Source organism: Poromitra crassiceps, assembly GCF_964638095.1.
Source record: "Poromitra crassiceps genome assembly, chromosome: 1".
Classification (NCBI taxonomy): Eukaryota; Metazoa; Chordata; class Actinopteri; order Beryciformes; family Melamphaidae; genus Poromitra; species Poromitra crassiceps.
In genome coordinates this window covers 16844530-16857270 of record NC_139623.1, presented here as the reverse complement: position 1 = coordinate 16857270, position 12741 = coordinate 16844530, and the positions used below count along the sequence as shown (strand labels likewise).

Genomic DNA, 12741 nt, shown 5'->3' with positions numbered 1-12741 from the left:
GTTTATGAATATTTTTGCCAATTTTGAAAAAGTCAAGGTAAAAAAATATATTCAAATTGTTTGATAATTCAGTAGAAATATACTTGATTGATGCGATGTATAAATACTTAATATGTTGTAACTTATTGTATAGTAAAATCGTGTTGAAAATGTGTGTATCAGATTATATAGATAATTGTAAAAAGTGTAATTTATAAGGTAATCCACTATTAAATCTGCCACTGACAATCGGCCATTGTTTTTTTGTTAATTTGTCATCTAGGTCCAATAAACACTCCAGTTTCCTTTTTTTATTATTATTATTTCTGGTAATTATTTGATTGTTCAGGCTTTACAGGGCTAGGAGGAGGCCAAAGGTATCATTTTAATTGGAGAACTCTCAATGTATTGAGAGCGCTCAGAGTGAGTAATTCACAAGACCTAGAGTCAAAAAGTCCAAACAAACCATTATACTGACACTGTCCATCATATAGTGTTTCCCTCATATTAAAGCTGACAGTCAGCACTTGCATATTACAGTTGTGTCATTTCTCATCCAAAGTAATAACGGTAAGGAGCAGAAGGATCAAACAACGTGACACTGTCCAAACATTTGTGCAGCTCACTATATGTGCAAAGAAGTGGAAGATGAGAGCATAGGACAGCCATTCTTTGTCTAGAAGCAGCCAAGCAAATAGAGTAAAGCCAATAGCAAATCTCATGACATAGTGACACTACATACAGACATCTGCAAACACCCGACCCGCCACATATCCATCCCATTGCAATCAAATGGAGATTAAGAAAGAGGACCTGTTGCGCAGTGCGTAGATGTTAATTTCAACCATCTGGGCAAACAATCTACCAGACGTCAGAAATGATAGTTGATTGATATAAAAGAAAATAAGAAATTGCCTCAGATTATGGCAAAACACACAAGAGTCAAATATTTTCTATGCGAGGTTAATGTCCTTGACAGAATCTGAAGTCAAACTGAAGTCAAGAATTGACGTAGATAGCTTAGCAGAGGATCAAAGCCAAAACAAGATCATATCTTTTTCACCTTGGTTCTCTTACCCAACCTCAAGGACACTGCATCATGTGTGCATCTTCCCTGTTGGCAAAAGCAGACCTTACTGCATATAGGAATCCAACATTGTAAAGCCTTGCGCTGCCTTAAAATCAAGCACATGTCTGTACGTACTAATGTACCGATTTTTGTTAGCCTGGTCTATTATTTAGGTGTCTCTGGTGTGTAAGAGGCGTGAAATGCATATTTCCGTCCTTTAGTCTATAGTCAAGCATTGCCACAATTGTTTATCTGAAAACTATTAACTTCAAACATGCAGGTACAAAAATTTGGTCTATTAATCTAGCAAGTTGTCTAAAAATAATCGATAAATGGTTACGTATATACATTAATCAGTGATTAATAATGCATGACTGTTTACTTTCTCATGGAATGGAAAGTAATCTAAAAATAAATCAATGAGTGATTCCATTGAAATTACGGCGATTGCTAATTTTGTTACTGATTATACTGTACACGAAAGACTATTGATGTTACCAACAAAAGAGACGTGAAAAGCTTCCGGTGCCAAGACAATATTACTATTATCGAGGGGCAAATATAAAAAGTAATAAACATAACCATCATGTCATGTATGTATGTGATGTCAGACAGTGTGAAGTGGCACAAATCAGAAATGTTTATGTGATCCGCAAATGTAAATGTTGTTGGCATTTCTGCCCTTCTGCCTACCACAACACATTCTGTAGGACTTTGAAAAGGGTTCCTTCCTGGAGTCACCTGTTGCTAAGTCAATAGATAAACACAAGAACAAGAACATGTGCACCTACTATATATCTGAAATATATTTCAAATTAGTCATATTTTGTATATTCAAGATTTAAGATTCATTTTAATAGCCATAGTGAGTAATTAGATTACAAACGAGGAATTTGACTTAGTTCAAGTATGCAGTGCAGCGATCACATCAACAGCAGAATATGGAGCAAAACAGAAAACAATCTCAAATGATAAATTATAACCTCAAATTATAACTTAAAAAGTGCAAAGTAAAAGTCCTTTAAAGTGACATATCATGGGGGGAGGGTGGGGGGGAGGGAGGTTAGTGTCCATGGGGAAATGTCCATGGGGGGACCCCAGCCCGTTGCAGAGCCGGTTGTGCTCCGGGGGCATCAGGGGGTTATTGTGAAACATGTGAAATGTGTATTCATTCTATACAGGGTTGATGGTGGTTTTTCATGGTTGATAATTCATTTTCATGGTGTGCTACAAGTCAGGGTTTTTCCTGGCTCAAAATGAGGCGGGGATGGTAGTAGAGGCCGACCGATATGGGATGTGGGACACAGATACAGATTTTTGTGGGGAAAATTCATTGCGGCCGGTATGATTATTTTGAGTTGGAATGAAAAGAGACATTGTCTATGTTGATGTAATGCTGCAATTACAAATGACAGAAATCCACCGAGAACAACGCTTGGTAGAAAAGAGTGTTTTCCATTAAGACACCTGTCAGAGTTTTGTCAAGAGCTGGATGTGGCATGAAATTTGATGGAGGTGGCTGCCTCCGAATACTCTATGCAGGAAAAACTCTGCAAGTGTTATACCAAAATGAAACACTGTCTTGAACTTGATTCTGAAAGTTGAGATGGGCATCGTTTTAAGTGGGTTTTCCCAAGCTTGTCCCCATGCAGCACATGCCTGACAGCCAGGCAGCCTGACACCCAGGGCAGACTGACAGCCAGGGCAGACTGACAGCCAGGGCAGACTGACAGCCAGGGCAGACTGACAGCCAGGGCAGACTGACAGCCAGACGAGACTGACACCCAGGGCAGACTGACACCCAGGGCAGACTGACAGCCAGACGAGACTGACACCCAGGGCAGACTGACACCCAGGGCAGACTGACAGCCAGACGAGACTGACACCCAGAGCAGACTGACAGCCAGGGCAGACTGACAGCCAGGCCAGACTGACAGCCAGGCCAGACTGACAGCCAGGCCAGACTGACAGCCAGGCCAGACTGACACCCAGGGCAGACTGACAGCCAGACGAGACTGACACCCAGAGCAGACTGACAGCCAGGGCAGACTGACAGCCAGGGCAGACTGACAGCCAGACGAGACTGACAGCCAGGCCAGACTGACAGCCAGGCCAGACTGACAGCCAGGCCAGACTGACAGCCAGGCCAGACTGACAGCCAGGCCAGACTGACAGCCAGGCCAGACTGACAGCCAGGCCAGACTGACAGCCAGGCCAGACTGACAGCCAGACGAGACTGACAGCCAGGCCAGACTGACAGCCAGGGCAGACTGACAGCCAGACGAGACTGACACCCAGGGCAGACTGACAGCCAGGCCAGACTGACAGCCAGGCCAGACTGACAGCCAGACGAGACTGACAGCCAGGCCAGACTGACAGCCAGGGCAGACTGACAGCCAGGCCAGACTGACAGCCAGGGCAGACTGACAGCCAGGGCAGACTGACAGCCAGGCCAGACTGACAGCCAGGCCAGACTGACAGCCAGGCCAGACTGACAGCCAGGGCAGACTGACAGCCAGGCCAGACTGACAGCCAGGGCAGACTGACAGCCAGGCCAGACTGACAGCCAGACGAGACTGACAGCCAGGGCAGACTGACAGCCAGGGCAGACCTTAAAGCACACAGGCTGAACCTGAATCTCACCAGCTGCAACTCAAACCTTTTCTCACTTCTGTAGCTTAAACATGGGTTTGATCTTTCCATGTTGTTGTCTTGATGAATCTTCCCAAAAGACATAATACTAAAGGGATAGTTCTGATTTTTGGATATTTGCTACTTACCAATGCTGATGTTGATTGGTAGATTACTTTCTCAGCACAATCCATGCTGTTCCTCATACTAGCTCCAGATAGTTGGCCACAAACCAATACAAGGTCAATGGGGTCACGCTCCTGTCTTTGCAAGCTGACTGAGAGGCTCACTGAAATGTACTATGTGTGAAGTGTGTGTGTGTGTGTGTGTGTGTGTGTGTGTGTGTGTGTGTGTGTGTGTGTGTGAAGTGTGGAGGACATTTCAGTGAGCCTCAGTCATATATATATATATATAAATGTACTATGTGTGAAGTGTGGAGGACATTTCAGTGAGCCTCAGTGAGCCTCAGTCATATATATATATATATATATATATATATAAATGTACTATGTGTGAAGTGTGGAGGACATTTCAGTGAGCCTCAGTCAGCTTGCACCGACAGGAGCGTGACCCCATTGACCTTGTATTGGTTTGTAGCTATTACTATCTGGAGCTACTATGAGGAACAGCATGGATCGTGCTGAGAAAGGAATCTACCAATCAACATAATCATTGGTAAGTAGCAAATAGGGCTAGGGTTAAAAAAAATCTGAACTAAACCTTTAAATTTTGAGTTAAGAGAGATGCACTGATAGCAGCTGTAGTATTGTGATTGCTGTTGCTCTAGCTAGCTCGTTTCCAACTTCTTTGACCAGAGTTAATAAAAAGAGAAATGTGACATCCTCTAGCCTAAGTTATGTAGCCTATTTTCAATTTTATAATGATATATATTAAATTTTTATGTATCACTATTGTATTTTTTATTTATATTTCTTAGGATGAAATAAATGCAGTTGATGCACTTGTAACTGCCTTATAATAGGTGGACAATAAATTGAGTGCTAGTCAAATCAGTACTCATATTGATCAAGTAGTCACTCATATCAATTCTGAAGTATTGCTATCGGTGCACCTCTAATCTGAGTGAATGCAAGTTTGGACACTGAAAACAGGTGGAGTATGACTGAGACTTGTGCAGCCGTGAGTCCCACTGCCATCAACCACAAGCATAACAGGCGGAGAACCACACAAAACAGCGGCTACAGGCAAAAAGGGCTCGCCATTTGATTTGATTTTTTTACCCTCTTCTTCTCTAAGTCTTTGTGAAGCGCCTCTGCTCTCGACTTTTCGAGGAGCAGGCTCTGCTCAAGCTGACGAATATGAGCATGTTCCAATTTTGTCTGAGTCTACGGAAAGAGAGAGTGAGAGAGACAGGAAAAAGGACAAAATGGTCGTAGAGAAGGGAGAAACAGCAAGACTGGCAGGGGGAAGAGAGACCCAGAGCCACAGGCAGAAGGGGAATTGATCATAAAAAGCAGTGAACAGATACAGTATGTAGACAGCGGCACTGAAAAGTTCTGAAAAGTGAGTTGATGAGTGGATCACATGATGGCGAGCCACGAGGAGGAGGGGGCTGGGGATTTAGGACAGACGTCCCCGCAATAGTTTACATATTAGGCCGTTATTCTCAATGCTGATGTTGGGACTAAGCTTGCAGAAAAGTATTTTTTAGACAGACAGATGGATACAGATAGATAGATAGTTAAACTTTATTAGGTACACCTGTCTTGTAGCGTCTGGCCATCTGCTGCTATAGCCCATTTATCATATGGGACAATGACTTGTGTGTGTCCTAAGACAGCTGCTATTGGAGCATTTGTGGCCTTTCTGATAGCTTGAACAAGTCAGCCCATTCTCATCCAACAAGGCGTTTTCACTCACTGGATGCGTTTAGTTTCTCGCAGCGTTCTCTGTGAATTCTACTGTGTGAAAATTCACATGATTTGCTGTGTTGAGGAGCGGGCTGTTTGCGTTAATGAGCAGGTGCACCTAATAAAGTGGCCGGCGAGTGTATAGGCTATTCTCAATAGTTTTCCACTGCAATTCAAATAAATGTATTCTCATCAAGGAATATTTGTTTCTGAAAGCTGAAAATATGTCTTCTTAGTTATGCAATAGTCTACTACTATTATGATGTAAACGATCATCGCGCATTAATTTGGTCAAGCGAGGATGGCTTTATTTTGAGTCAGAATTAAGTGGGCTTACTGTAGTGTAGAGCTGTGGCTTTACAGGCAATGTACACCAGATACGTTACGGCTGCGTTGCAGATCCGGCAAAACTGCTGGATCGACTCTCACCCATGTTAATTGATGGGCGATACATGCAGTACGGAAAAATTACGCACCTGTTCTATTTTTGTCGGATCTCGCATACGTCTGACAGATTACATGAGTGTGGGTCTGTTCGCAGCCGTACCGGAGCCATACCGCATCTGTTCTGGAGGCAGTGTACATTAGCCCTTAGACTAGAGTTTGCCCGAAAATTCCAAAATTCGACCACTAGGAGGTGCTGGTGTGCATAACTGCATGCTCAGACAATATCATACGATAAATGTTTAGACATCATGTTAACACATTCACTGCCAGACGTTTTTTTTTTACTGTAGGTAGGTTCTGCCAGAGGGTTTTTTTGAGGATTCTGGCTCATCTTTCAAGACCCGAGGATTCTTTTCTGCTAAGATTTTGTGAACACACAATATCTCAAAAGAACTAATAGAATGTGTGCTTTCTCTGTCTAAAAGAGTTAGTTTGTAGAGTTAGTAGTTATGTAAGCATTAGCAGTTGAATACAGCATGGTTTCAGCGTCAGAAAAATTATTCAGAGATAAACGGCTTTTTGTGAAATTCGATAGAACAGTCACTTTAACCATTCATTTTTGGCATCAGTAAGACGTCAGACATCTAAACAATAGTTTTGAACAGTAATTTCCTCCATAACAGCAGGAAACCCCCCTCTGCTTCCAACTCCTCCCTCCGTGGGCGTTCTTCTTGGCTGCAGCGGCCGTGTCACAAGCTTGTCACCAGTCTCACTGCTTTGCTGCTGCTGCTGCCTGTCTGCGCGGCCGCTGTTTGAGGAAGTCTGGATGGACTCGCTCGCTTCTTGGAGTTTTGGTTGAGAGCTTTGATGAAGCTTTTGCGATTCGGGTCATATTTATGCTGCGTGTTTCAAAGTGTGTTCCACCTGTAATCTATTATGCAAATTTGCAATCCCGCATCGCCAGCAATCAGCGCGAAAACGAAAGCGTTTTCGCCAATCCATTTTCATGAGAATGGCTGCTTTTTGCTTGCCTTCCTCTAGTCAGGAGAGCACTGTCGCCACTTAGTGGGTCGGTGGAATGGGTTGTAAACGTTCGGTGGCTCCAATAATTATATAAGAGATGTAAAAGGGTTAGATGCACATCCCACGGTCAAAAAAAAAAAAATCATTTTTTTGACGGAGTAATACGTCAGTGGCAGTCAACCGTTGGATTTTTTTTGACGGAGTAATACGTCGTTGGCAGTGAACGTGTTAAAGAGGAGAATGTGTACTTTCAGATAGGATAAATCATGTTATACTTAGTTGTAGTCAATCTTTTACACTAATAGAAAACCTCTAAAATGTTAAGTGAAAAAAATTGTCACCATACGCCAAAGCAACGCTCAAGCAATGCTGAAGCTACGCTGAAGCCACAAGTTTCATTCCGGCGTCCTTGTTAACAGTTAACAGCCGTTCACACCAGCTGCGCGGATGCCACGCTCAAGCCACGTTGAAGCTGCGCTGAAGCGATCGTTCAGGATTCAGTTCTATTTTCCAAGCGTGTTGTGGGCGGGGTCAAGGAGTGCCGAGCGAGGCGCTGAGGAAAAGAGAGTGCTTCTTGTGTGACCGGTTTAGCGTGAGCTCAGCTTCAGCGTGGCTTTAGCTTCAGCTGGTGTGAACAAACGCTTAAAGTGTAACTAACCCCCAAAACACTTTTTTTCAGCTTTTAACCAATATATATGGCTTTTAGGGTGGTGTGTGAAGGATTCTGGTCAAAATTTCCACATTTGAGACCAAACTGTTACATATTGTACAAAATGCATCATTTTCACCAGGAAAAGTGTCCTCTAAAATGGCTGATTTGGTTGCATCCTATGCCTAGGCCAACTCCCGCCTTTCCCACTCATGTGAAAAATGTTTTTTTCATGTGATTATTATTACTGTAGTTCACGCCAGGAGATTTGCAACATCTCCATTCACTCCAATGGACCCGGTTTTAGCGCCAGCCCTTTAACAACGCAAGGCATCATGGGTAATTGCTACTTACTGTGGCTAATGTTAGCGGCTAGTTAGTTATGTTACATGGCAGTAAAACGCCACTGAATGACCAAATTGATATATAACTTTTAACCATTTCGAGTAATACTGTTTCCATATGGATCACCAGCGTTAGTTAGTTGTGTATAACGTGGCTATATTTTGGACGTTCTCTATCTGATACACTGAAAATACTGCAGAAAGAGGGGTTGGGAAGCGGGCCATAGCGTCTGTCGATGATTTTATTTGACAGTTTTGGGCACTGGCGTTGGCCAATCCTGGCGTGTTCCGCCCCCAAATCGAGTGTGTTCTGGCTCAAAGCGAGTGGGCTCTGGGACAACCAGCCTCTCTGAGCCACCCGCCAGTTATGCTAACTTTAGAAGCATTGCAGTAAATACAATATTCCTGGAATGCGAGTTTAACGAACCAGTTACATGTCCTCTGCATTCTACATCAAATGAAGACATTACGGTTTGTTTTATTTTGTATGTTACATACTTATTGGCCAAGTTAGTTAGTTTATGGGCTAGGAATTCTGCCAGGGTACAGGGGACTATAGGCGACCATCTTGCCTGCAGAGTTTTCAAATCAAGTAGAATATCGTTTTGCCAGAAATCTGGGGGGGTAAGTCCCCCTTTAAAGTCAGTTCTCTCAGAAAGACTTGCCTTTTTCACCATTTTATGTTCAAATTAGAGAGAAACCTCGAGTGTATGAACTCTCCAACATGTTGTGGGCAATACAGAACAGAAATCAGAATGGATCATTTTCTGTCCAAAAGCTAAAAAAGCGAGGTCCTGAGCATGAGCTGTGTGCTGGTGTTTTGTGTCTCCGCTCCTCCAGTATTGTGCTGCCTTCAAAAGGGCTCGTGTTTACCGTGAATACGAGACCGGAAGTCGTGTACACGACATGCTTAGCATTCAAAGGGTCACCTCCTGAACATGCGCAGTTGACTAGAAGCCACCGATGCTAACAATTTAGCTACCACTAGCTAGCGAGTGGCTAACTACGTTAATGCAGGAAATGCAAAGGCATAATGACAGAGGAAACAATATGAGACTGTTGAGAATATCAACATGTTCCTCAGACATATTATAAAATGACTATGAAAAGCTCTATACAGCTAAAATGTCAATATATTTACTTTCCATCAACGTCCATGGCCGTCATTTTGTGAAAACGAGCGTCACAAGTCGTGAGCTTCGAAGCTTTCAGAAAATTTCCACATACCAAGTCGTGAATAGCACATGAGGTGGGCGTTCAAGTGGATTTATGTCATATTCACGGTAAACACGAGACCTCTTGAACGCACCATTAGAACGTTTCTCCTTGGTTCCTTTTATCAGCGTTTTCAGGAAAGAGGCGATGACGTCATCTACATGCGATCATGTGAAACGCTCCTTGTCTTTAAATAGAATTGAGGATTTCCCTGGGGTTGGAACATTGTTGGAAACATTTAAGATAATGTAAGTAGACAACAACAAAAGTATGACATAGGTCTACTCATTTTTAGATAATTGAATGTAATAATCTTACAGAAGTTTACATATTGTAAGGCTGGCACATAAGTTTCCATCGCTGTCAATTACTGCTCTGCACACCCAGGGAGATTAACTGATATGAGCTTTGACAAACTCATATTTAGAGTTGGCCTTTCCTAGTAGATACCCTTTTAATTGCACTGTCTTATCCTATTAGACATTAAGCCTATTGTCTTCTTATCCTCTTTGCGTCAATATGGCTTCCATGCAGCATCGGAACATTATGTTGGAATATTATAAAGTTAGGCGACATTTGCACAAAGATTGGCGCATAGAGATTAAGAATGTGATTGTGGTATTATACGACTTTTTAAAAACCAGTATCCTCAAGTCTGTTTGGAGTCTGTCATCTCAAACCGTACATCCCACAGTTATTTATCTCATTTTAGAGCTGTAGGGTGAAAGATTAAAGAAAAATAACACTTCAGTCATCCGTGTAATTACAAATGTGTTTCTACGTGTTTCCGTTTGGAGTGTGAGTGCAGGGTCAGTCAGCAGCGCTGTCATATTCACTCATGTGTGACTATGCACTATGCAGAATGGGAATATATTAGATTTCCCTACCATTCAGGTTCAAATACAAAACATTCTCAAGTTTGCTTGTATAGATCCCAAACTTTGTGTGGACATATACACAAATACGCGTCCATGAGGATTAAAGGTACACTGAATATCAATATTCGGCTGGCTTTCATACTTTTCTGTTGCTCAAACGTCACAGATAACTCTGGTTTGTACATCCAAACAAACTGCTCGTACATTTTATGATTCATACAAGATGAGAGTATTGATATGTGCTGATAGATACCTCCAGGTCTCCTTTGGTGATGGATTCCTCCTCCACTCTGAACTGGAGGTCCTCCACTTTCCTGTAGGAACAAAGTTGTATGGGATGTGGTGTAGAAGAAAAAACATCAAAGGAACATGGACCCACCAGTGAATAGTATTTGAGTTGCTCTAAGAATGATCGTGATGGTAAATGGCCTGCATTTATACAGCGCTTTTATCCAAAGCGCTTTACAGTCAGTAGGTACATTCACCCATTCACACACCGATGGCGGCAGGTTACCACGCAGGGTGCTGGCACACCAATGGGAGCAATTTGGGGTTCATTATCTTGCCCAAGGACACTTCGACATGCAGACTGGAGGAGCCGGGAATCGAACCACCGACCTCTTTTATCCAAAGCGATTAGTGGACGACCCGCTCTACCTCCTGAGCTACAGCCGCCCCGGCGTGATGAGCAAAGCATTTGTGACTACTACAGCAGAATAAAATGTAACTAATATCATGAATAATTTTTCTGCATCACTATTAGGGTCAGGTACTGAAACTCGGTAGCAATATGACACTGGTTCCTTTATGACAGCCAGGTACCTACTGTATCAAACAAAATTGCAACGCAGATTTCGGTGCCTAATTTCAGTGCCGTGCCCAAGCTTAAAATCATTTGGAGCATGCCGCTTCTGTATGTTCCAACAATTTCTCTTCTAAATGGAATTTTAGAAGAATGAATTCTTTTCTGTTTTGCTTTCAGTATGACTTTAACACATTCAGTGCCACAGCGCTTCAGTAAAATTGTCTGGAGCCTGTGCCAGATTCACTTCCATTCAGTTGAAAACAGCTATAGAATTTTTTCTATTATGGCTATATTAACGGGGCTGGACTTTAATGAAAGATTGAACACTCCTGCTTCTTCCAAAGAAGAAATTTTGTTTCTAGACAGTTCCATTATGAAATTACAGCCTCTCAAAAAAGTGCACTTTCATGGGTTTTCTGTCGTTTTTTTTTTCTTTCCAAGTTATAGCCCCTTTTATGAATACCTTTTGCACTCTAATTTCGAGCACAGATCGGGTGGACTCTGGCTGGTGTTTTCTGATGTGGTGGCGTGTGGTGTGGTTTCTGTGCAGCCTGTGTGTGTCACACACCCCTCTCCCCCCCCCCCCCCCCCCCCTCCCCCTCTCCACCTCTGAGCTGCGGGCTCCTCCCACACGCAGAGTTTGCTTTCTCGACTCGTTTTTGCCCCGGACAGATCCCAGCTTTGCTGCGCGCATCATTTCCTTGATGGGCATCAAGGAAATGATGCGCGCTGGCAAACGCGACTGAACGAAAAGGCTTGGCCCGTTCGGCTTCGGATGCTGCCTTTCTAGGAAATCGTGTGGAGATAGATAGAAGCATAAGAGCTCAGTTGTGAGCGCGGATGCAGCCGAGCCCACTCTCGCTGTAGACGGAGCAATATATAGGCTCTGGCAGAAAGCATGCATCGGTTTCCACGGCTTTCTCCGCTGTCTCCTGTACAAAGTAAAGGATCTGAGGTGGGTGGAGCAGCTCCTGTGACGATGTTTAAGGTGGCGCCGTGTGATCCCTTGAAGGGATTCATGCTCACTGGCTGGGTACGACCTTAAACAGCAGAATTATGGAATAATATGAATTATGATTTTAGGACGTCCACAGACGTCCTTGGCACTGAACGTTACTTTTTTTTAGGACGTGCACAGACGTCCTTGGCACTGAATGTGTTAACAGAGGCGTGCTCTCATCTTGCATGAACAAATGTGTAAATAATATGTAATAAAGTAGTGACAAGTGACATTACCTTTTCTCTTCTTCAAGCTGATTGGCCAGTTCCACTTTATCTTTCTGTGTGCTGGCCAACATGGTCTTGACTTGCTGCAGGGTGTCCTCATTCTCCGATATGTACTGCGGTCAGCAATAAAAAAGGTGCTTGTGTGAGAAGATTCGACCAAATGTACTCAACAGCAGTTCATTGTTGCATTCCATGATTGCTGCTTTAACAGATGCTGGTTTATGTTGAACAGCATATAAACAATATACATGTATAATGGTGACCTTTAAATGCATGAGCAGTCCAGCTTTTGGCCATACTCTGGCTAACCTTTCAATATGAATAATCGATAGCCTGTGATTGCCCGGAGTTATTGTATTATGATGATGGTTGTTATTGTCGGTGTCTTTTGTCCTGTTGTGTCCTAATGCCTGGTGCAAACCAAATTTCCTTCGGGATATCAATAAAGTTGAAGTTGATTGAGTCTCCCTAATGCCATGAATAAACCAACTTCTAATACAGGGAAACAATATTATGATTCCAATAGTAATAAATAATTGGCGGAAACTTTACCCTTAAAGGGACAGCTCACCCTAAAATCCAAAATACATTCTTCCTCTCACCTATAGTGCTATTTATCCGTTTAGATTGTTTTGTGTTAGTAGTTTACATTTTGGAGATATC

At 42.9% G+C, this 12741-nt stretch overlaps 1 protein-coding gene across 1 annotated transcript in view; it reads right to left on the bottom strand.

Moving 5' to 3' along the window:
- Window positions 1-12741, bottom strand: part of clip2 (CAP-GLY domain containing linker protein 2) — a gene marked incomplete at its 5' end in the record, with an annotated part of 71948 nt that overhangs the window by 19221 nt on the left and 39986 nt on the right. Inside the window, 4 exons of the mRNA XM_083641112.1 lie at window positions 1043-1093; window positions 4921-5025; window positions 10300-10360; window positions 12088-12191. Of these exons, the coding sequence (XP_083497238.1) occupies window positions 1043-1093; window positions 4921-5025; window positions 10300-10360; window positions 12088-12191 (321 nt within the window). The remainder of the gene's footprint in view (window positions 1-1042; window positions 1094-4920; window positions 5026-10299; window positions 10361-12087; window positions 12192-12741) is intronic.